At 41.1% G+C, this 26,380-nt stretch overlaps 1 protein-coding gene across 1 annotated transcript in view; it reads right to left on the reverse strand.

The window, feature by feature from the left end:
- Nucleotides 1–26,380, reverse strand: part of ADAMTS6 (ADAM metallopeptidase with thrombospondin type 1 motif 6) — a 183,747-nt gene that overhangs the window by 146,933 nt on the left and 10,434 nt on the right. Inside the window, exon 3 of the mRNA XM_029910903.1 lies at nt 9,669–9,815. Coding sequence (XP_029766763.1) covers nt 9,669–9,815 — 147 coding nt within the window. The remainder of the gene's footprint in view (nt 1–9,668; nt 9,816–26,380) is intronic.

Here is a 26,380-nt window from a genome sequence, read left to right on the forward strand (position 1 = left end):
CGATTCCTGGGGGCGGGGCTTGCAGCAAGCCCCGCCCCCAGGAATCGGGCCCCGCTCTTGCTAAAGCCGGCCCTGCTTGTGGCACAAGGACACTGAGCACGCATGCACAGTCACAACAACTGACTCTGCTGGCCAAAAGACTCTGCTCTTGGGCATATGGGCACATGCATACTATAAGTGGAATATGTATATGGACAGTCACTCGAAGGACAAGCTTTTAATGCTATGCTAAGGGCTGTTTTCCTGTCTGGGGTGCCCTATTCATTGTCAATCTGTTCTCTGACGCAGGGTTGATAGACAATACCTATTGCACCCAGAGTCATAGATTTTATGGTCTGACAGCGACCACCAGATCATCTAGTCTGACCTCCTGTATATCACAGGCCACCAACATCACCCAGCACCCACACACTAAACCCAACAACCAAAATCAGACCAACGTATTACAGCCCACAGGAGACTAGACTATTATATACCACAGGCAGAGAATAGGAGGGACCAATGTGCACCAATGCTCAAGGCCCCTGCAATGGAGGGAAATTATTAAGTGAGATATACCCAGATAATCCTGGCAAGTGACTTGCATCTACATGCTGCAGAAGAAGGCAAAACCAAAAAATAAACAACAACAACAAAAACCAAAGTCACTGATCAGGGAAAAATTCCTTCCTGATCCCACAGATGGTGCTGATCAGTTAGACCCGGCACATGTGAGCAAAAGCCAGGCAGCCAAGCACCTGAGAGAGAGAATGTGCAGTGCCTCCTCAGAGCACTGGCCCACTGCATCCAGTGTCCCATCTCCAGCCATGGCCATCTCTGATGCTTCAGAAGAAGGAGACCAAAAAGAAACACTCCAGAATACATTTGCGGGGAGAGGAAAGACTCTTTTCCTAAACCCTGCAGGTAGTGGCTGAGTGAAGGCTGAAGCATAAGGTTTTAGGAACTCAAGATATAAACTTGTAAGTGAGCCCCGGGGCTGCTAAGCCTTACCATCACAAGCAACCCTATCATATAATCACACTCATAAATTTGTCCAACTCTCTCAAAAATAATTAAGTTATTTGCCACCAGAACTCCTATTGGGAGGCTGTTCCAGAATCTCATTTGTCTGGTGGTTAGAAACCTTCTAATTTTCAGCCTGAATTTGTTCATGGCCAGTTTATACCCATTTGTTCTTGTGCCAACATTGTCCTTTAGCTCTTCACTTCCCTGGTTTTACCTTCCTGATCCATTTATAGATAGCAGCCTTCTTTTTGATAGCTAACCAAGCCAATCTCTAAGAGTGTCCTCTCATAAGATAGGTCATCCATTCCCCTATCATTCTATTAGCTCTTCTCTGTACCTGTTCCAGTTTGAATTAATCTTTCTCGAACATGAATGACAAGAACTGTACATAGTATTCCAGATGAGGTCTTACCAGTTGACTTGTACAATAGCATTAATATTTGTCTATCTCTACTGGAAATGCTTTACTTGATACATCCTAGAATTGTAATAGGTTTTTTTTGCAGCCACATCAGATTGGTGGCTCATAGTCATCCTGTGATCAATCCACACACCCAGGTCTCTCTCATCTTCTGTCTCTTCCAACTGATGATCCCCCAACTTGTAGCAGAATGTCTTATTATTAGACCCTAATTGCATGACCTTGCACTTTGTACTATTGAATTTCATCCCTTTTCTGTCACTTTAGTCTTCAGGGTGATCCAGATCTTCCTGTATAATATTCCAGTCCTCCTCTGTATTGACAATGACCCTCAACTTTGTATCACTAGCAAATTTCGTTAGCGCACTCCCATTTTTTGTGCCAATCTCATTAATAAAAATATTGAATAGGATTGATCCCAAAACCAATCCTTGAGGAACTCCACTAATAGCCTTCTTCCAGTCCAATAGTTCACCATTCAGCATAACCAGTTGTCTTCAAATGCTTTACTGAAGTCCAAGTATATTAGATCTACTTCACTTCCCTTATCCAAAAAATCAGTTATTTTCTCAAAGAAAGAAATCAGATTAGTCTGGCATGATCTACCTTTGGGTAAACCCAATTGCATTATATCAACTTTACCATTTGAAGGCCAGAAGAGGGAGTTCAGGAAAGATTATTATTATTACAACAATCTTTTCTGAATCCCCTCTTCTGGCCTTCAAACAACCCCCAGCCTCTCCAAGCTCAATATCAGAAGCAAACTTCCCACAGACCAGGACACACCAACTCAAAGCGGCACCAGACCCTGTCAGAACAACCGATAGAAAACCTGCAGACATATCTCCAATGCTACAATGATCAATAACCCCCATAAAACACTTTTCAAGATCCACGAGTCCTACACATGCCTATCACAACATGCGGTGTACTTCATTCAGTGCACTAAATGTCATCCTCCAACTTGTGTGGAATCTTGCTGAGCAGTGTCTGGTTGAGCTGACATCTTCCAAGTGGTAGTCAGTGGCTAGTGCTTGGCAATTTCCCCTCTGTAATGAGGGGAGCTGTGCTTGTCCTTTTGTCTCATTCTTTGTGCAAAAGGCGCAGTGCAAAACTCTATGATCCGGACTATAGTTTCTGGAAGGAACAGTGGGGACCCAGGCCTGGAGGAACAAGAGGAGGAAGCTGAAGACAAGGCCCCACCCCTAGTGGCAATGAACAGGCTTCTGTTCCATAGTGCTTCAGCCTGAGGAGGGAAGGGACCACAGGCATCCTAACTGGGTTTGCCCAGTTCTTTCCTTTCCTTTGTTCACTCCTCCCTACTCTTGGGGGAACATAAAAGTGACACTGGTTCTTTGTCCCCAGTCTCCTTCCTGCCCCTGAGAGAAGCTAGTTGCTATCATCTTTCCAAGCTTGGTGAGCATCTACTGTAGGCACTGCCCCTCCAGCTACAGTCTGGCAGCTTTCAGGGATCAGTTTGATGGACTCTAAAGGAGCTGACAGAGGAGCTGGAGCAGCTTTTCTTCTCTGGATGCAGTGTTCTGCAAGTCAGGAGCAAGTTGGGAGCCAATTATCTGGGCTGCTGCTGTCTGAGTAGTCCCTGTACTTCCTGGTTCCTGTTCTCTGATGGAGTATGAATACTCCAGTGGATAAGCCTCTGCTGTTAAGGCTGCTCCTGCCTCATTGAGAAGGGTGGGGGAAGGAAGCAGGAGGGAGGGAAGAAACAAAGGCCCTTGTCAGACTGGAGCCATATTTCATGCAAGAGGTGCTTGCACCAGCATGTCCCTTACCATTCCACCGACAATCATTTTTTTTTAAAAGCATAAAAAATTGGGATATATAGTACTCATAGACTGGAGAAAAACAAATGAACCACTTATCTTCAAGAAAAGAAAGAAGACTGATCCTGGTCAATACTGTCCCATAATTCTAAGGTCTATTCCCAGTAAAATAATGGAACAAATATTATGAGGAAAAACCAGGAAGCATTTAGAGGATATTGGAACCATAAGCAAAAATCATCATGAAAATACAATGAACAGCTCTTGCCAGAAAACCTAATTAGTTTTTAAGATAGAATTTTAAAATTGGTGGATGAAGGGAAAGTGGTAGATATAATATATTTGGATCTTAATAAACTATTTAATACAATGTCTCACAATCAAATAATTAATCATAGAATCATAGAATATCAGGGTTGGAAGGGACCTCAGGAGGTCATCTAGTCCAACCCCCTGCTCAAAGCAGGACCAATTCCCAACTAAATCATCCCAGCCAGGGCTTTGTCAAGCCGGGCCTTAAAAACCTCCAAGGAAGGAGATTCCACCACCTCCCTAGGTAAAGCATTCCAGTGCTTCACCACCCTCCTAGTGAAATAGTGTTTCCTAATATCCAACCTAGACCTCCCCCACTGCAACTTGAGACCATTGCTCCTTGTTCTGTCATCTGCCACCACTGAGAACAGCCGAGCTCCATCCTCTTTGGAACCCCCCCTCAGGTAGTTGAAAGCAGCTATCAAATCCCCCCTCATTCTTCTCTTCTGGAGACTAAACAATCCCAGTTCCCTCAGCCTCTCCTCATAAGTCATGTGCTCCAGACCCCTAATCATTTTTGTTGCCCTCCGCTGGACTCTTTCCAGTATTTCCACATCCTTCTTGTAGTGTGGGGCCCAAAACTGGACACAGTACTCCAGATGAGGCCTCACCAATGTCGCATAAAGGGGAACGACCACGTCCCTCAATCTGCTGGCAATGCCCCTACTTATACAGCCCAAAATGCCATTAGCCTTCTTGGCAACAAGAGCACACTGTTGACTCATATCCAGCTTCTCATCCACTGTGACCCCTAGGTCCTTTTCTGCAGAACTGCTACCTAGCCATTCGGTCCCTAGTCTGTAGCAGTGCATAGGATTCTTCCGTCCTAAGTGCACACTTGTCCTTGTTGAACCTCATCAGGTTTCTTTTGGCCCAATCCTCCAATTTGCCTTGAAAAAAGAACACTAACATGGACTAGAAACATATGGAAATATCAAAAAGGAAGGGGAGCTATGCACTAGGGGAGCTGATGTGTTTAGTAGCTACTTTGCTGATCTATGATAGTTCTAGTATCATTTAATATGTTTTTTAATGGTCTAAAAAGTGCTTAGGATATTAATGAAATTCACAGATGATATAATCTGGCAGGAGTTACAAACACAAGTGACAATAGAGAATTAATGCAAAGAAAGCAAAAGAGATTAGCAATATGAGATCTGATTCACCATAGTGATCATCCAGTTTAATGTCAGTATAACTGATTTTAATTCCAGTCCACTGGCATAAAACTGGAGCATGTATTGGTGAATTAAGTCCATGGAGTGAAAAAGAGTGAAGGAGGTGCTAGTAGTCAGAGAGTTTGCAATATGATACAGTAACAAGTTAAAAAGACCACTGCATCATTGGGATGCATACACAGAGGCATTATGTCATGAGACAAGGAAGCAGATTCATAGATTTTAAGGCCACAAGAGACTATAATTACCATCTATTCTGACCTCCTGTATAACACAGGCCATAAAATTTCACCTAGTGTTCTTACATCAAGCCCATAACTAAGAGTCAGCCCCTGCCATGTTTCTGGAATGACTACATGTCTAATACTGTGTTCATTCGTCAACAACTCATTTCCAGAATGATATGGATCAACTGGATTTCCAGAAGAGTGCAACAAAAAGTCTAAGATAATACTACATGTAGTGGAATGAATATAGTAAAAGTAAACAAGCAAAAGGCCCTACAAAACAAACACCGAAGACTTTAATTTAGGCTAAATATCACAAAAGACCTTCCAGACAGTGAGATCTGTTTGGCTGTGGAACAGTGTCCCAAATGAAGACGTGGACTATTACATGGCACAGTTAAACCTAGAAGTGACAATACAATAGAAATGTACTATAGGGTGTACAGTCTTGAACTGATTGACAGGGATTTATACAAATTGGTTGGTCTGGTAGGTCTTTTCTATTTTTAACTTTTGTGAATCCATGATATATAGCTCCAAGATAGTGTTCAATAAATTCATTTGTTTGTTGCATTGGAAAATTGATTGTGTTCCCAGAAATCAAAATCACAAATGTGTTTGTTCCCTGGCTGAACAGTGTGCTAGTGCTGATGGCACTGAATTAGCTAAGCCACTGCTTGTCCCCTAAAAAAAGTCCTTCCCAAATATATATATTATCACATAAGAACATAAAAACAGCCATACTGGGTCAGACCAATGGCCCAATATCCTGTCTTCCAACAGTGGACAATGCCAGATGCTTCAGAGAGAATGAGCAGAACAGGTAATCACCAAGTGATCCATTCCCTGTTGCCTGTTCCCAGCTTTCAGCAAACAGAGGCTAGGGACACTTTAGAGCATGGTTTTGCATCCCTGCCCATCCTGGATAATAGCCATTGATGGACCTATCCTCCATGAACTTATCTAGTTCCTTTTTGAAACCTGTTATAATCTTGGCCTTCACAACACCCTCTGGCCAAGAGGTCCACAAGTTGACTATGTGTTGTGTGAAGAAATACTTCATTTTGTTTGTTTTAAATCTGCAGCATATAAATTTCATTTGGTGACTCCTAGTACTTATGTTATGAGAAGGAGTGACTAACATTTCCTTATTTACTTTCTCTAGACCAGTCATGATTTTATAGACCTCTATCTTATCCCCCCCTTAGTCATCTCTTTTCCAAGCTGAAAAGTCCCAGTCTTATTAATATCTCCTCACACGGAAGTTGTTCCATACCCCTAAACATATTTGTTGCCCCTAGAATCATAGAATCATAGAAGATTAGAGTTGGAAGAGACCTCAGGAGGTCATCTAGTCCAATCCCCTGCTCAAAGCACCCACTAAATCATCCCAGCCAGGGCTTTGTCAAGCTGGGCCTTAAAAACCTCTAAGGATGGAGATTCCACCACCTCCCTAGGTAACCCATTCCAGTGCTTCACCACCCTCCTAGTGAAATAGTGTTTCCTAATATCCAACCTAGACCTCCCCCTCTACAACTTGAGATCATTACTCCTTGTTCAGTCATCTGCCACCACTGAGAACAGCCGAGCTCCATCCTCTTTGGAACCCCCCTTCAGGTAGTTGAAGGCTGCTATCAAATCTCCCCTCACTCTTCTCTTCTATAGACTAAATAACCCCAGTTCCCTCAGCCTCTCTTCATAAGTCATGTGCCTCAGCCCCCTAATAATTTTCGTTGCCCTCAGCTGGACTCTCTCCAATTTGTCCACATCCCTTCTGTAGTGGGGGGACCAAAACTGGATGCAATACTCCAGGTGTGGCCTCACCAGTGCAGAGTAGAGGGGAATAATCACTTCCCTCGATCTGCTGGCAATGCTCCTACTAATACAGCCCAATATGCCGTTGGCCTTCTTGGCAACAAGGGCACACTGCTGACTCATATCCAGCTTCTCGTCCACTGTTATCCCCAGGTCCTTTTCTGCAGAACTGCTGCTTAGCCAGTCGTCCCCAGCCTGTAGCGGTGCATGGGATTCTTCCTTCCTAAGTGCAGTACTCTGCATTTGTCTTTGTTGAACCTCATCAGATCTCTTTTGGCCCAATCCTCCACTTTATCTAGGTCACTCTGGACCCTATCCCTACCCTTCAGTGTATCTACCTCTCCCCCTAGCTTAGTGTCATCTGCAAACTTGCTGAGGGTGCAATTAATCCCATCATCCAGATCATTAATAAAGATGTTGAACAAAACTAACCCCTGGGGCACACCCGCTTGATACCGGCTGCCAATTAGACATCAAGCCACTGATCACTACCCGTTGAACCCAACAATCTAGCCAGATTTCTATCCACCTTATAGTCTATTCATCCAATCCATACTTTTTTAATTTGCTGGCAAGAATATTGTGGGAGATCTTATCAAAAGCTTTGCTAAAGTCTGTAGCCTTTCTGTAGCTTTTCCAATTCCAATATATCTTTTTTGAGATGGAGCGACCAGATCTGCATTTTTGACTACTGCTGCACGTAGAGTGTGTGAGAACTATCCACAATGACTCCAAGATCTCTTTCTTGAGTGGTAACAGCTAATTTAGACCCCATCATTTTATACGTATAGCTGCGATTATGTTTTTTATGTGCATTACTTTGCATTTATCAACATTGAATTTCATCTGCCATTTTGTTGTCCAGTCACCCAGTTTTATGAGATCACTTTGTCACTCTTTGCAGTCTACTTTGGACTTAATTATCTTAAGTAGTTTTGTATCATCCGCAAATTTTGCCACCTCACTGTTTGCCCCTTTTTCCAAATTATTTATGAATATGTTGAACAGTACTGGTCCCAGTACAGACCCCTGAGGGACACCTCCATTCTGAAAACTGACCATTTATTCCTACCCTTTGTTTCCTATCTTTTAACCAGTTCCTGGTCATGAGAGGACCTTCCTTTTTATCCCATGACAGCTTACTTTGCTTACGAGCCTTTGGGGACCTTGTCAAGGGCTTTCTGAAAAATCTAAGTACATTATATCCAATGAATCACCCTTGTCCACATGCTTGTTGACCCCCTCAAAGAATTCTAGTAGATTGGTGATGCCTGATTTCCCTTTACAAAAACCACGTTGACTCTTCCCCCAACAAATCGTATTCATCTATGTGTTTGATTACTCTGTTCTTTACTATAGTTTCATCCAATTTGCCTCTTTGTCTGTCTTCTACACTGTAAAATCTTTGGCAGAGGACCCCTCTTCATTTTATATCATATACAGCACTGAGCACATTGTTAGCACTTAACATATATTAATAATTCTTTCAAAAAATAGAAGTAAAATCCTTATGTAGCCAAAAGGGCAAAATATAATTCTAGATAAAAATCATCGATACTATTGTAAGATTCTAATGTCTAAGGGTATGTCATCCTGTCTTATGAACCTACCTACTTTCACAAAATGTAAGGGCATTCCACAGAAGAAAACAAAAGGCATGGAGGATGAGGACAATCAAATTTGACAGATTATAGGGATCTATCCTCGATGCCCTCTTCAGGCTGCTTTGCACTGCTTAGGTCAATCCCAAGATCAGCAGAGCAGAAAGGTAATTAAGAGCCACTCTTCTGCCCCCATCCTTGTTTCCTGCAGTAGAAATCCCCAGTTGTTGGAGGACCAGTATATATAACTTTACACTTCCTGCTCCTGGCCCCCCATACATAGGATGTCTGAGCGGGGTTGGCCAGATTATCCTGTGCTCTAGGAATCACAGGGCAATGGAATGTCCCACTGGTGGCCACTTCCACTACTAACAGCCCTGGCGGGTGTTGTAAATTGCACTAGAGGCCAAATTGGCCCTGGCCATCCTTGGGATTGGGGGAGTGGAAAAGTTGCTTCTGCTCTCCCAACTCTTGGGTTTTGCACTATGCGCATCTCAAACCATACCTAAGGATCTGACTCATAGTGTAAGAGCTTGCAACTTTGATTTGTGTGAGTAGTTCTTATGCAAATAATTCAACTGAACTCAACTGATTTAAATACACTCAGAGAAAATGTAGCAATGACAAGTTCCATTGAGTTGCATTTTCTGAAATAAATTATGCAACAGCTAGTTAGAGTGGCAGGGCCCAGAACTTCTCAGGATTCCGCCATAAAATTTTTTAATATTCATACAGGGGAACTGCAGAATAGTTTCAAGACTCTTTTAAGAACTACCATGTATCATTCAAAGAGACAGCCATTGATCTCACTATGGTGAAATTTCTACCTCCTTCAGGGTTCAATCACTAGTTGTTTTTCGTTTGTTTGTTTGTTTGTGTGTTTGTTTGTTTGTTTGTTTTACTAGGACAAACTTTGAAACTTGTTAAATACTCTGTTTTCCAAAACAATATGGTATTTTAATCAGACCTTGGCCAGTACTCAGATAAACAAAACAGAAATCTAAGCCTGACATCACTATGCATTTAACAAAACAATCCTTATCACTAACCTTAAAAAAAAAAGCCCTCTCACCTCTATTCCCCATCCATAGTTAAATATGACCAGCAGACTATAAACAGAACAGTTCAAAAAGAGGGATGGGAAGGGGAAGCACTTTCCACAACACAAAGAAATTACCTATGATGTACAAGTCAGCAGTAAGTCACCATATATTTACTCATTCTACAGAATGTGAATTAGTGTAAATCACTGTATCTCCACCAATTATTTATTCCGATGAGTATGAAATTTTGGAGCAATTCATTATCTCTCTCCAGAGATTACTTACTCTAAAAAGCTGGTGATGTAGTCCCGGCTACAGGCTGACCAGGAGAAGGGGTTGGTGTTTGCTGTAATGTGAGCTGCCATAAGTTTTGCTGCTTCATGACCTTTGGTCCCACAAGAATTTCCAATTCCATCATGGTTCATACCAAAACTGTCCAAAACAGAAGAAAAATGTGTCCCATTACATTCCTATGGTACCAGAAAAAAATAAAGTTTGGAACTGGAAGGCCATGCTCAGTTAGTGTAGGAGGACTGAAACAAGATATGTATGATTAATTCAGATTAAACTCTGTACACTCAGAATACTATGCAATTTTGCTGTTTCATACAAAGATATCAAAGCATTTTACTACATTGCGTAAGTCTCACAATAGACCTGTGAGATAAACAAAAGGGACTCATACTTCAGTCCTTATTTGGGAGTTTGGCCCAACTAAGAACTACAGGTCAATACCTGCTCTTGCACTCAGATCGGTAAACACAGACACAGAGAGGCTGGGTGATATTGCCAAGATCACACAGTGAGTCAATGACAATCCAGAATAGAACTTAGGCAGCCTAACTACTAAATAACCTCTGCTCCCTATATTGATCCATTTATACAGTGGCCTTGATCCTCTGCTGTTCTAAGTCTGCTTTGTGGTGGTCCTCAAATGCAAAACAGTCTTAGACTCAGCAGAAACAGCCTCCTCAGAATTCTACTCGTGAAGGAGAATCCTTGGGTGGTGCAGGATCACCCCCTTCTTAACATCCAACATAGTTCACATGGTCACAGAAAAAGGGGTGTACCCAAGGATCCTTGGAGGTTGGAACAGCTCGTTGGAGCTGTATGCGGCCAGCATAATGTAGAACAGCTAAATCATCACCAAACTAAAACTAAAAGCTAAATCCATAAGAACTCTGCTTTAACAGACTATTTAAGAGCAAATGTTTAACTTTATACATAAAATTAACCTTTAAAATTAAATAACTATTGCATTTTACATATAACACGTTAGTGAAATATTCAGTTTGTCAGCACTGTGACTGATATGACATAACTTAATCATAATAATTAAAGATAACATACAAAAAGGCGCTCTATTTAAGTAATTGTATAGTTTTTAAAAAAGCATCTCCCCTGTCTGTCTTTGAGTGAGCTGGAGTCAGTTTGGGGTATGGCAAATTTTCTTAAATATTCATCTATCACGAAGGAATTTCTCTTTTCCATGCAAATATCGTTCAAGATCATGGGCTTGTTATATTCAGTTCTGGATCAAGTGACAAAAGATCATGATATCTCACGAGCCATTTGAAATAGCAGATTTCATTACTCATGGGAAGAGACAGAATGATGGTTAGGGAAAGTGAAATATTCATAACTCTAAAATACAACCTTCCCATCCCTACTGTGAGAAAATATTCAAAGCAAAATCAGAACATGTTAAACAAGTTATCTCTCAGACATGGTGTATTTATTCTGGCTTAGTTCTTAGTGGTAGCACTTTTTACATTTTTAGGCAAAAACAACATTCTGAAAGAGGAAAATGCACTTTTATTTTCACTCTTTTTTAAAAATGTAATGCTAATCACAATCACTTCTCTCGGCTCTGCTCCTGAGTTATACAAGCACTTAAGTATTGTGAAAATTCTGTAAATTAATTCATCACAGTGTACATAAATGTAATTTATGCATGCAGTTTGAAGATTTTCTGTAATACTGTAAATTATGGTTACTCACCTGTATCTGGAATTCTTTGAGACGTACTCTGTATAGTCACACCCATGGGATACAGCGACTGGGCAGCTCTGATGGTAGAAACTTTTGATAGTATTGCCTGCTGGCGCACTCTTGTACGCCCCCCTGCTCTTTCCCTCAGTGTTCCTGAATGTTCTGAGAGCAAGGTTATAAAAGGGGTATAGCACTCTGACCACCTTAGTTTCTTCTACCACTTCCCAAAATTCTGATACTGTAATTAGGACTTAGGAAAAGGTGAAGGTACATGGGGAGCGTGAATATGCTCCACATTACATCTCTACACAGTTTTGCTAAGTGGAATGCATCTAAGCTATACCACTGATGTTGCCTTGGCCTTCGTGGAATGGGACCTAATCCCTTCAGGAATAGGAACAGATGCCAATAAGCAGCCATCCTCTATACACAGTCTAGCCCACTTTGATATTTGAGAACCAATTGCTTGACCTCTTTTGTTATTACCATAAGATATGAGTAAATCTGGAGATTTTCTGAATTGTTCCGTCCTATTAAGATAATACACTAAAGCCCCCTTAGCATCTAAACTCTGTAACGTATTTTCATCTGCATGTGCATGGGGTCTTAGAAACACTGGCAGGTTAATTGTCTGATTAATGTGAAATTCAGTCACTACTTTAGGTAGGAACTCGGGATGGCGATGTAGCATAACCTTATCTTTACGGAATACAGTAAATGGCAGGTCAGCCATGAGGGTTTCACAGGGCATTCACTCTTCTTGCTGATGTTGTAGCTATGATGAAAGCTGTTTTAACTGAAAGATGAAATGAAGAACATTCTCCCATTGGCTAAAAGGGAGGCTTCATGAACTGCATAAGGACTATGTTAAGGTCTCATGTCAGTGGAGGGCCCTTGAATGGTGGCTAGATATTAATTAGCCCTTTCATAAATCTTTCAACTGTCTCATGTGTGGATATAGATTTGTTTTCGATAAGTGAGTGATACACTGATATAGCTGCTTATCAAACCTTAATTAATGCTTAATTAATCATTTTCTAGAGCTAAGAAAAACCTGCTGTACCCCTGTGAACCACATTTTAATAATCCTGATAGAATCCTATATCTCAAGTCATCAGGTGTAGGAAATATGAGTCTGTATGATAAACTTTTCCATTCTGCTGAGTCAACAGATCAGGAGTGAGAGGGAGAGATTGGAAAACTCCTTTGGATAGCTGAAGGTGGTCCGGGAGCCACAGTTGCCTTGGCCTTGCCAGAGCAACTATGATTACTTTGGCTCTGTCCTGTTTTATCTTCCTTATTACCCTCTGATTGAGAGGAAATGGAGGGAAGAAATATAGAAGACCTCATACACAATTTATCCCGAATGTGTCAGATGGTATGATGCTATACGATTGAAATATGACCATGTATATCATTAATGTTGCCAATGTAAAAAGCATGTCATGTAAGGTATCAATGGAAAAGTTACGATTTGCTAAATAAGAGTATCCTGTTTATATGCATGTATCATCTTTGTATCTGAAGTTATGAATATTGGCTATATATCTATATTTCAGATCGGTTTATTCCTGGGGTAACACCGACAAGCTAGTTTACATCCAGTCTAGCCAGCCCATTGTGAATGAACTATTCAAGTTTGATGGTCCATTAAGGATACATCACTCTAACAATGGGCCATAGAAGAAACTCATTCTGCCCAGATATCAATTCCTGCAAATGCCTCAGCCTCCAAGGGGCCAATGGCTACCCCCGTGAGTCATCCAGCCTTGTAAGGACATGTGATATGCTCATGTGACCGTGGACTCCATCTTGTGCCAGTAACTTTCCACAAACTGGACTGTGAGCTTTGTTTGAAACAAAAAATTTACAGGCACATGGCTCGATATAAAATACCCCTGGGACGATTCCGTTTTGCCTCTTTAGTGCTCTGATTCTCTGGACTGTGGATTTACAACTAAAAGGAACATACTGAACTATGGACTGATAATCTCCCAATCTTTTGGAAGTTACTAGAGAAACTTCGCAAGCCAGCAGTCTATAACATCACTGCTACCAAACCTGATATAAGAACATTGCAATTATTGTATGTATATGATCTGTTAACCATTTTAACTCTCTTCTTTTCTTTTATTAATCTTTAGTTTTTAATTACTAAAGGATGGGCGGCAAAGTGATTATTGGGTAAAATCTGAATTATATATTGACCTGGCTATGTGGCTGATCTCTTGAGATTAGAAGGACCCTATATGTAATGAAACTGGTTTTCAATAACTACTCATCATAGAGTCCAGTGTCTGGGAGCTGAGATAAGGGCTGGAATGTCTAAGGAAAGTGCATTTTTGACTTCTTGTTAACCAGTATGGTGAGGCAGAAGTTTACTTTTGTTACTGGCTTGGTATAATCTAATGATAGAATAACTACCAGTTTGGGGTGAATCTGCCCTATTTTTCAGCAGTTTGTCCTGAATCTGGTATTCTCAGCTGTGACCGACTGGGGCATGGTGACAGATGGATTGACTGTCTCTTCCTGCTCTTCAGCAACATCTGGGACACCTTTGTGTTTTCCTTTGTCACAAAATGTCTACCTCTGGACAACCTCATGCACTGATGTTCTCTTGTATCACTGACAGCTTGAAAGACCATTCATGGAGTTCTGTTGTATCCCTGCTCAGGCGGTTTGCAAGGCTGTTTTCTTTCACTACTAGGTGTAAAACTACAGGTAGGTCTTGTATTTAATTTACCATTCCCACAGAGACATTGCTTCCTTACACAGCTACGTGTAATGAACTCTTCCTCCTTGTTTATATAATACATTGACATTGTATTGTCCATAAAGACCTAAATTATCTTATGATGATGATAGGCAGAAATGATTTCAGAGCCCAATGTATTGCTTTTATCTGTAGCAGCCTGATGTGCAATTTCTTTTCCTGGAAAATCCATTGGCCACAAACTGTCAATTTGTCTAAATGTCCTCCCCAACTTAGGTTGGAAACATCTGATGTGATTGTTGCTGATAAAGCTGGAGCATTGAAAGCCACTCCTTTCATTTTTTGAAGGTTTTGAGGCCCATTAATCTGAGAAAAAATATGATTCTTTGACATGTGAACTATGCAATAAAGCTATGACTAGCTGAGTCCTCATAATGGCAGAAAGTGCCTGACTTATTGAGAGACCAAATTGCCCCTGTGAAGGGGATCTTTTGAGTGGGTAGTATGCTTGACTTCTCCCAATTTATCTTTCGTCCCAGCTTCTTGAAAAGGGAATGTTTGTAGGATATGACTTCTGATAGATTTTGTTCTGACAATGTTTTGATTAGCCAGTGATCTAGCATCTACATATATGTGAATCCCTTGGCTTTGTAAATGCACTAACACTGCCAAGAGGCATTTTGTAAAAACTCTGGGGCAGGAGAAAAGCCAAAGGGAAAGACTTTGAATTGAAAATGATCTTTCCCTACTAGGAAACAGAGATATTTGCAATCTGATTGCAATATATGCTCTTCAGGTTAAGAGCTCAAACCAATCTTGTGTTGAGAGGAAATGTTTTATATACATGCCAAATTCACCATGAAAACAGAACTTACTGATGAAGGAATTGAATTCTCTCAGGTCTAATGTAGGTCAAAGACCTCCATCCTTTTTTGGGATTAGAAAGTACCTTGAACAGAAACCCTTTCCTCCGAATTCCTTCAGCTCCACTTCTATTACCCCTGCCGCCACAAGACAGGGAACCTCCCATTTTAACAGGCCCTCGTGAGAATAGGGATGGGGTGAAGGTTGGGAGGAGAGGGGGAGTCAGATTGGATGGGGTATCTGGTGTGAATTATTTCTAATATCTATCTACCCATAGTTATAGCACTCCAGTTGCAGAAACAACACAAGCAGTCACCAAATGGGGTAAAGAATAGTCCAGATTTGGCTTGCAGGTCTCAGACCTTATGTCAAACCTGAGGATGAAGGTCCAGCACAGATGTTGACACTGAGATGTGTTTGCCTTTTACTTGAGGCTTAAACACTTTCCTCCTTTGCTGCCAATGTTATTCAGCAGAATGTTGTTGATGGTAGAGGATCTCTGAGAAAATAAAGACTAAGAAGATGAAGATGCATATTGTTGTCACTGATACCTGAACACAGCTACCTAGTCCTTCTCCTAGGTTGCTGATATACTCACAAAGATCTGGGTGCAGATCTAGTGACTGTCACTTCTTCAGAACCTCATTTTACTGCTAAATACACCATCCACTTTAAAGGGAAACTCCTCCACTTTAGTGTTTCTCTCTGAAGGTAGTCCATATGATCTACTACAAGATGGATTCCTGAGAGAGATGGCTTCTAGGAGAAACATCCAAGGAATCAAACGTTACTCTTAGACTGTGTTTTGCAACAATCTTTAGACATGAGGGCATTGGCTAATTTTCTTGGAACCTCTGAGATGGATTTTGCAAATACCACCATCTTTTCCCAAAGACAGTATTGGTTGCATGCAACTACAGTCTGGTAATCTGACATTCTTACACCCAATGTTTCAGGTTAAAATACTTTTTTTTCCCTAAAATGTCCATTTTCTTGCTTTCTTTATCAGAAGGTGTAGACTACGTCAAGCCACCCTAAGACATGTGGGATGCAGCTTCAGCCAAATGCAAGTTCAGAACTGGATGACTGTGAAAAAAGAAGGAAAAACCCTCATGCAGTAATTGGCAGCTACCTTTTTCAACGCTGCCTGAACAGAAGTGGAAGTGAACCGTATTATTGCTTTTGCTGGCTGCCAGAGCCCATCTAAAACTGGCAGTGTAATTCTGTCCTGGGATGGAGAGTCAAGAATGTTGAAGATGATGAGAAGTCTCCTCTACTATCACAGAGAGGATTTTCAAAGTAGTTGCCATTCTCTTAACTACTTCATGAAATAATACTGCACCCTCTGATGGGGAACACACAGTTGTAATCCCTACACTCTCACCTGGACAGGTTTTACTCTTCCAGTTGAGGGTTCATTTGTTGGTATTCTTCAGGCACCCGAGGCGCCTCTTCTTCCAAAAGTGTGTCTTTTGTCCAAGGGGAGGCCAAACTGTGCAGGATGAGGACTGGAATCTACCAGGGTCTCCATAGGACTGATGGGAGGCCACTGGAAGCTTAAATAAGTGTTTAGACTTATATTGTTTCCTATGTTTTCTCTGTATTGCTTTTATCCTAAAATAAATGTTCTCTGCTTTGAAAGAGCTGTTTCGTTTCTTGTAACCACAGGCATACATTGCACATAGCCCTTGGATAGAAAGCAAATATCAGGTGCTGGACTTTAATCACAGTAAAGAAAAAGAGGGATGCAGCCTAAAAACTCAGTCAGAAGGAAGAGGGACCTGGATTCTGGCCCAGAGAGAGGTGATGTCTAGAGGCTTAAGACCTAAGGGTGCATTCCTTGAGCAGGCCGGGGCGGAGGAGGGTCAAAGGTGCAGTTACCCCCAAAACTGTGACAGTCCCTTCTGCAGAAGTGTCTGCTGCTGGCTCTCTCTGGAAGTATCAAAGGCTGAAGCTAATCTATGTTCACTCATGGATCAGGAGATGTACCAGTTCTGGAGGGCTTGGTTTCACAGCCTGATGCAGCAGTAGAGCTTGAAGTCTATTTTGCTACTCTTTCTGTGCTCTCAGGTAAAAGTACTGCAGATTGAGCACCCTGAGGGAGTGTCCCTTCCTGAGGCAGGCTAGGCATCTTGTATGAACATCTAAAGCTGGAAAGACTGCTGGGCAGGAGGCAAATTTCTTAAATACTCAGCGTCTTGAACTTCCAATCCACCGTCAGATCCCAATAGCAGAACTAAAGTCTTAACTTCAAATAAATACTCAGAAAAATTAAAATAAATAAATAAATAAAAAGAAATAAAACCCAACACTAAAAGCTAAAATCTACCTTGCAAAAGTAATAGACATTATTCAAGCTAAGAATCTGGGCCAAAGGCCCAAATACAGTTCTTGATCCGGCACCTACGGCAGTTGAAAGGAACTGATGTGGCCAAGACATGCTCCCTTTTATAGCCTCATCTTCAGAATCTTCAGGAGCAGTGAGGGGAAGGGATGGGGGCACAAGAGTGCTCCAACAGGTACTGCTATCAAAAAGTTCCACTGTACAATCAGCACCACTGGTGCATTTTATGGGGGGAATATGGAGAGGACAGTAAAAGAAGAACAGATGTTTTCAAATTAGATACAGATTCAAGACAACTAAAGAGAATCTTTAATCTAATTCACTCTTTGTTCTTAAGCAATCTGGATGTAAAACACTGTCAACTCATTATTATTAACATCATTGTTTGTATTAAACAAGTTACACTTTGTTTTTCATAAACTTTCTGTCGCATCATTCTTCACTGTAAGGTTTTAAAATACATTGTGCTTGTTCCAGTATTGTACAAACAGAATAATTAAAGATTTCAAAAATATAACATACTTTCTATAACTGAGAAATATCATATTAACATTATTTAGGATAACTGAATTCTACTTGAGGACTAAGTTGAAAAAAAATCAAGGGATTACTAAAATCAAAATTATTATTATTTTAAAATGTAAATAGGACTCTAAATTATGTCTTTTCATAGTGACAATGAAAAATTTGCAAGGAGAGGGAGGGAGAAAAAGGGGAATGAATAATCATTAATCAATAATCTGTTCCAATTAGAAAAAAGTGTGAACTTGCACAAAAACACCAGTATGGAGTACTAGGATCTCTTCTACCTGTCAGCTCAGTCAACAAGACCTCTATGACCATATCCGGCAAGGTTGTTTATATCAGTGGTTCTCAACCTTTCCAGACTACTGTACCCCTTTCAGGAGTCTGATTTGTGTTGTGTACCTCAAGTTTCACCTCACGTAAAAACTACTTGCTTAGAAAATCAGACAAAAATACAGAAATGTCACAGCACACTATTCCTGAAAAATTGCTTACTTTCTCATTTTTATCATATAATTATAAAATAAAGCAATTGGAATATAAATATTATACTTACATTTCAGTGTATAGTTAGTATATAGAGCAATATAAACAAATCATTCTCTGAATGAAATGTTAGTTTGTACTGACTTAGTTAGTGTTTTTTTACGCAGCCTGTTGTAAAACTAGGCAAATATCTAGATGAGTTGATGTACCGCCTGGGAGACCTCTGCATACCCCCAGGTGTACGCATACCCCTGGTTGAGAACCACTAGTTTATACATTATTTTTATGCCAGCTAATAGAATAATTATTTGTAAACTGGTGTGATGTTATAAATGGTAATCTCTTTGGAGCAGGATCCATCTTCATTTTTTATTCGTTTACAGCAATATATTGTCAGCACTTGGTTTTTAACATACTCTCCATATCATGATTTAGAGTAGACAGTGTCCTCCCCATTATATTTATGTAGAATTAATGACAGCTATCCATGTGAATTTGATGTAATACATGCCTCTTGGTCAACTTAACTTATACTCTTCACTGTATACCACAATAAAACCTTACTCTCAAAATAAAATGCATATGTAACATATTCATTACATTCAAACATAACACTACGTAATATTAATTTTCTTATATTTTATTTGTTGATGTCTTATGATCCAGAAGCAAATACCTACAAAGTCATTTCTAGTTTTCTACTTAGTAATATGTAATATTTGAACCTGCATATATCCTTTTGTCTGATATTCAACATTTTTACTATCCTCATGTATTTCCAGATTATACTGTGAAGGTGCCAATAATGGCTCCATAGTTAAGGCTGAGTTGAATTTTTCACTTCTGACATTATGAAGAGAAGAAAAAATCTAATATGGTCTTAAAAATCATATTAATTTAATTTGTTACAACAAACATTGATATACATTAATCATAATTCTAGGGATGTTGCATGGTGTCACTTCAGAGCAGAGTTAAGGTTGTTTGGGGTGCCTTCACTCTGCATTTTCATGCTTTAATATATTTGTATTTATTTTAAGTTTTACCTTCACTGGGAATTTCCTGGGTTTGTAATGCACGTTTTGGGGTTAATTACAACATCTCTTAGACTAACAGACGTATTGGAGCATAAGATTGCATGCATCTGACGAAGTGAGTATTCACCCACGAAAGCTTATGCTCCAATACGTCTGTTAGTCTATAAGGTGCCACGGGACTCTTTGTCGCTTTTTACAGATCCAGACTAACATGGCTACCCCTCTGATACAATATCTCTAATATTTTCCCTTAAATTACTATAGGTATTCTCAACTTCAACTCTCTTAACATAGTTTTTCTCTGAAATTTTAAAGTAAATGAACACAAACATAGTTGAACAATGCTTCTTTTTAATGCTCTATTAGGTGACCACTATATATATATAAATAGTGGTCACCTAATTGAGCATAATTCTGTGTTGTGCTACTTATGAAGCACTTTAAAATACAATCAAGTCTGATTCACTGAAAAAAATTATAGTCAGCTCAGAAACATAAACTTTGCAACAGGGCAATGGCAAACTCTCATTCACATCTTAATGACATAGGGCAAAATTATCCTCCCAGATCTGCATTGTGGATAACTAGCCTGCACATATCTCACAAGTGGAACACCTAGTAAAGTCAGTGAAGGTGATGCACAAGGGAGTGTGAATATGCAATAGTGATCATCAGCACTGTGGGTCAGAGAAGTAAGCTTTGCCTTTAATCATGAAGCACACTTCTGTGCTTAGATTTCCTTTGGAAATATGAAACCGGCATTCATGTTGCCCTGAATGTTACTATAACCTTTCTTTCCACCTCCATTTATTCAACTCTACTTATGCTTTTGTTAAGATCTGTGAAATGTTACTGCATTCCCTTTCCTTTAATATTTTAATGTAAGACTAATGATTTTAGTATCTTATAATTCTAAAGTTTAAACTATATTTTCCACATATCACAAGGTATTAATCTTATTTCACATCACAGAAACCAGAATTGTTTTTCTAGCCTCATGTTTAGGACATTTAAGTCTATTTGGACAATTAATCATTAAAGCTAAAGTCCCAATGAAGTTTTTTTTATGTTAACATAAATTGTGAGTTTTTACAACTGCAATATAACATGAGGTAGACACAAGACATAATAAAGGAAATCACCATTTCTTAAACTCCAAAAGAAATATAGAAATGAATATAGTGTTATTTAATGATTGTTTTATATGATTTTTCCAGTTAATTCAGTGCCTCTTTAAGGTGAAGTGATTATTCTATATGCAACAGGGCAAGAAACTATTGCTTGGGCTAAGTGGAACACTGGAATTCCTGGCCTCATGGACTCTCAGTGGTTGGGCTGATCTTAGGGGCCAATTGTCTCTTAGCGGAGTTTCTCTTTCACACATGGATCATTTAAACCATCACATATTGTTGAGCCAGTGATCCTGGTAACAGGACTTCAAATATCACCCATAGGTTTGATATGGTCTTTCAGCCCTCCCCGTGATGGAGGACATGTTCTTTCATTCATAATTAGGTACTAACCCATCCATCATGGACTGCAAGGAACAGGTTTATTGGAGACCCAAGTGCCAGTTGGTCGTAGCTGGTGCTAGATGTGGTTTGGGCTGTGATATGCATGCCCCTATTCTTTTAGGTTGGAGTCTTCTATGCCATTTGTAACTCCATTCCCCTGTCATTATTCGAACATGCCTCCAACCAGCTTAAATTAACTGCTTTTTGCAGTGCCATACCTATACGCTCCCCTTGGATGAGAAACGGATTTCCATAATTTAGGGCACTCTAGGGAACCTCTCAGTACCAGAGTTAAGGACCCATCATGCAGATGGGATTAGGAGGAACAGGAATATAGTCCCACTGCTTCTGAAGAATTGAGGACAACTTGCTAAAATTCAGGAAAATGTCTCTAGGAGGACTGTTAGGGACAATGGATCAACATTGCTAGCCCATCAAACGGTATGTCTACAGTGCAATTAAACACACACGGCTGGCCTCTGCCAGTTGACTCGGGATCATGGGGCTTGGGCTGAGGGGCTGTTTAATTGTGTTGTAGACATTCCAGCTCAGGCTGCAGCCTGTGCTCTGGGACCCTCCCACCGTACAGAGTCATAGAGCCCGGGCTCCAGCCCGAGCCCAGATGTCTACACCACAGTTAAACCGTCCCTTAGCCTGAGCCCCACGAGCTCAAGTCAGAAGCAGGTTTTTAATTGCAGTGTAGCCATACCCAAAGAGGCAGCATAGGTAAGTAGACCATTTGTCTACCCTGAGTATAGAGTGAAGAGGAGTCCCACAGCTTCAGCTAATACCCCAAGCACATCCTAGTGGCATTAGCTATTTCAAAACTGGGTGTGCATTAGCTGTTTTAAGTTCCATCTCCAAGAAACTCATCAATACATGTTCTCTCTCTCTCATTCCCTCCTTGCCCTCAGCAAGATGTGACTGCTGATATCCCACCTCCCTCCACCCACTCAAACCTCACTTTTTCCACATCTATCCAGCTGTTTTCTTTCCTTCCCTATTCTCTGACTTGGATACCTGGCTATTTTCTCTGATACTAACCCACCACCCTTATCCTTGGGGCTGTCAAATTCCACATTAACAATCTAGTTTATCTGCCTCTCATTTCCTCTCCTTCATGTTCTCCAGCTCTCGACCAATCTGTCCATCAATTACCTTAACTGTTCTTTTGATCTTGTCTTCACTCAACATTTCTCTCTTCTTATCTTGTCTTTCAAACTTTGATTCCCTGTTCTCTGTTTACCACCTTATTTCCTTTAAAATGACTCGTTCTCTCTCTCCTCCAATCATTCACTCCTTTTGAGTATATCTAACACTGCAACTGGGAGGTGTAATTCCCAGCGCAGGTAGACATACATATGCCAGCTCTGATCCAGCAAGCACACTAAAACAGCAGTGCAGCCACAGCAGGTAGGGTTGGCCTTCTGAGTTCATTTCTAGGGTCTCAGACAGGCTTGTACTTGAGCAGCTAGCCCGAGCCACCACCCATACCACCATGGCCACGCTCCTATTTTTAGCAAGCTAGCTACTCCTGGGGGAATTCTGCGCCCCTGCAGGGGTGCATAATTCATACCTTCTGCAGATTTCTTGGCTCCCCCACAGAAACATGGGGGAGCCAAGAAATCTGCGGGGAACACACACCCCTTCCTCGGCAGCCTGGGCACGACTTCTGGGAGCAGCCGGCAGCAGAGAGCAGATCACCACAGGGGGGGAGGGGGAGGAGGTAGGCTGGGCATGCATCCGTGGAGAGATGTTAAGCGGGTGGGGCTGGGCACCTGTCTGCATGCTAGTCCTTAAGGAAGGACTGCTAGGCAGAGATGGCGTTCACCTTTCGAGGAGGGGAAAGACCCTATTTGGACACAGACTGGCTAACCTAGTGAGGAGGGCTTTAAACTAGGTTCGACGGGGACAGGTGAGCAAAGCCCGCAGGTAAGTGGGGAACATGGAGACCTGGGAGATGGGTCGGAAACAAGAGGGAGTGTGGGCTATATTGGCAGAGAGAAAGGAGGGTCAGGACAAAACTGGGAGGAAAGATCAAACCAGTATCTTAGATGCCTATATACAAATGCGAGAAGTATGGGTAATAAGCAGGAAGAACTGGAAGTGCTAATAAATAAATACAATTATGACATTGTTGGCGTCACTGAAACTTGGTGGGATAATACACATGATTGGAATGTTGGTGTGGATGGATACAGCTTGCTCAGGAAGGATAGACGGGGAAAAAGGGAGGAGGTGTTGCCTTATATATTAAAAATGTACACACTTGGACTGAGGAAGAGATGGACATAGGAGATGGAAGTGTTGAGAGTCTCTGGGTTAGGCTAAAAGGGGTAAAAAACAAGGGTGATGTCATGCTAGGAGTCTACTACAGGCCACCTAACCAGGTGGAAGAGGTGGATGAGGCTTTTTTTAAACAACTAACAAAATCATCCAAAGCCCAAGATTTGGTGGTGATGGGGGACTTCAACTATCTGGATATATGTTGGGAAAATAACACAGCGGGGCACAGACTATCCAACAAATTCTTGGACTGCATTGCAGACAACTTTTTATTTCAGAAGGTTGAAAAAGCTACTAGGGGGGAAGCTGTTCTAGACTTGATTTTAACAAATAGGGAGGAACTCGTTGAGAATTTGAAAGTAGAAGGCAGCTTGGGAGAAAGTGATCATGAAATCATAGAGTTTGCAATTCTAAGGAAGGGTAGAAGGGAGAACAGCAAAATAGAGACAATGGATTTCAGGAAGGCGGATTTTGGTAAGCTCAGAGAGCTGATAGGTAAGGTCCCATGGGAATCAAGACTGAGGGGAAAAACAACTGAGGAGAGTTGGCAGTTTTTCAAAGGGACACTATTAAGGGCCCAAAAGCAAGCTATTCCGCTGGTTAGGAAAGATAGAAAATGTGGCAAAAGACCACCTTGGCTTAACCACGAGATCTTGCATGATCTAAAAAATAAAAAGGACTCATATAAAAAATGGAAACTAGGACAGATTACAAAGGATGAATATAGGCAAACAACACAGGAATGCAGGGGCAAGATTAGAAAGGCAAAGGCACAAAATGAGCTCAAACTAGCTACGGGAATAAAGGGAAACAAGAAGACTTTTTATCAATACATTAGAAGCAAGAGGAAGACCAAAGACAGGGTAGGCCCACTGCTTAGTGAAGAGGGAGAAACAGTAACAGGAAACTTGGAAATGGCAGAGATGCTTAATGACTTCTTTGTTTCGGTCTTCACCGAGAAGTCTGAAGAAATGCCTAACATAGTGAATGCTAATGGGAAAGGGGGTAGGTTTAGCAGATAAAATAAAAAAAGAACAAGTTAAAAATCACTTAGAAAAGTTAGATGCCTGCAAGTCACCAGGGCCTGATGAAATGCATCCTAGAATACTCAAGGAGCTAATAGAGGAGGTATCTGAGCCTCTAGCTATTATCTTTGGAAAATCATGGGAGACGGGAGAGATTCCAGAAGACTGGAAAAGGGCAAATATAGTGCCCATCTATAAAAAGGGAAATAAAAACAACCCAGGAAACTACAGACCAGTTAGTTTAACTTCTGTGCCAGGGAAGATAATGGAGCAAGTAATTAAGGAAATCATCTGCAAACACTTGGAAGGTGGTAAGGTGATAGGGAACAGCCAGCATGGATTTGTAAAGAACAAATCATGTCAAACCAATCTGATAGCTTTCTTCGATAGGATAACGAGTCTTGTGGATAAGGGAGAAGCTGTGGATGTGGTATATCTAGACTTTAGTAAGGCATTTGATACGGTCTCGCATGATATTCTTATCGATAAACTAGGCAAATACAATTTAGATGGGGCTACTATAAGGTGGGTGCATAACTGGCTGGATAACCGTACTCAGAGAGTTGTTATTAATGGTTCCCAATCCTGCTGGAAAGGCATAACGAGTGGGGTTCCGCAGGGGTCTGTTTTGGGACCGGCTCTGTTCAATATCTTCATTAACGACTTAGATATTGGCATAGAAAGTACGCTTATTAAGTTTGCGGATGATACCAAACTGGGAGGGATTGCAACTGCTTTGGAGGACAGGGTCATAATTCAAAATGATCTGGACAAATTGGAGAAATGGTCTGAGTTAAACAGGACGAAGTTTAACAAAGACAAATGCAAAGTGCTCCACTTAGGAAGAAAAAATCAGTTTCACACATACAGAATGGGAAGAGACTGTCTAGGAAGGAGTACGGCAGAAAGGGATCTAGGGGTTATAGTGGACCACAAGCTAAATATGAGTCAACAGTGTGATGCTGTTGCAAAAAAAGCAAACATGATTCTGGGATGTATTAACAGGTGTGTTGTGAGCAAGACACGAGAAGTCATTCTTCCGCTCTACTCTGCTCTGGTTAGGCCTCAGCTGTAGTATTGTGTCCAGTTTTGGGCACCGCATTTCAAGAAAGATGTGGAGAAATTGGAAAGGGTCCAGAGAAGAGCAACAAGAATGATTAAAGGTCTTGAGAACATGACCTATGAAGGAAGGCTGAAAGAATTGGGTTTGTTTAGTTTGGAAAAGAGAAGACTGAGAGGGGACATGATAGCAGTTTTCAGGTATCTAAAAGGGTGTCATAAGGAGGAGGGAGAAAACTTGTTCACCTTAGCCTCTGAGGATAGAACAAGAAGCAATGGGCTTAAACTGCAGCAAGGGAGGTCTAGGTTGGACATTAGGAAAAAGTTCCTAACTGTCAGGGTGGTTAAACACTGGAATAAATTGCCTAGGGAGGTTATGGAATCTTCATCTCTGGAGATATTTAAGAGTAGGTTAGATAAATGTCTATCAGGGATGGTCTAGACAGTATTTGGTCCTGCCATGTGGGACCTCTCGAGGTCCCTTCCAGTCCTAGAATCTATGAATCTATGAATCTATAAGTGAGAGAGACTCACTCTGTCCCTGTCACTTGCTGTTGCTGCATTCCAGGCTTGGAGGTGTAAAGCTGTGTGAAACAGACTCTGTCCCTGAGGCAGAGCAGAAATGTAACAACTAAGCAGGCAGGCTGCTAATGTTCCTATTGTTAGTTAATTGTTCCCATTCTTAGTCAATTAAGGCTCCTTTACCTTGCCAGAGTGGTGTAAAGGAGCCTTATTGTAAATGACAGTAACGGAATCATCAGCTAGGAAGGTCTATGTCAGGGGTCGGCAACCTTTCAGAAGTGGTGTGCCTGAGTCTTCATTTATTCACTCTAATTTAAGGTTTTGCGTGCCGGTAATACATTTTAACATTTTTAGAAGGTCTCTTTCTATAAGTCTATATTATATAACTAAACTATTGTATGTAAAGTAAACAAGGTTTTCAAAATGTTTAAGAAGCGTCATTTAAAATTAAATTAAAATGCTGATCTTACGCCACCAGCCTGCTCAGCTCGCTGCCAGCCTGGGGTTCTGTTCACCTAGGTCGGCAGCGGGCTGAGTAGGGCCTGTGGCCGGGACCCCAGACCTGGGGGGGTGTGTTTCAGGGGTCAGAGCAGAGGGCTGGGGGAGGGGGTGCAGGACAGAAGGCTGGGG

Source organism: Terrapene carolina, unplaced genomic scaffold, assembly GCF_002925995.2.
Source record: "Terrapene carolina triunguis isolate 2854851 unplaced genomic scaffold, T_m_triunguis-2.0 Scaffold69, whole genome shotgun sequence".
Classification (NCBI taxonomy): Eukaryota; Metazoa; Chordata; order Testudines; family Emydidae; genus Terrapene; species Terrapene triunguis.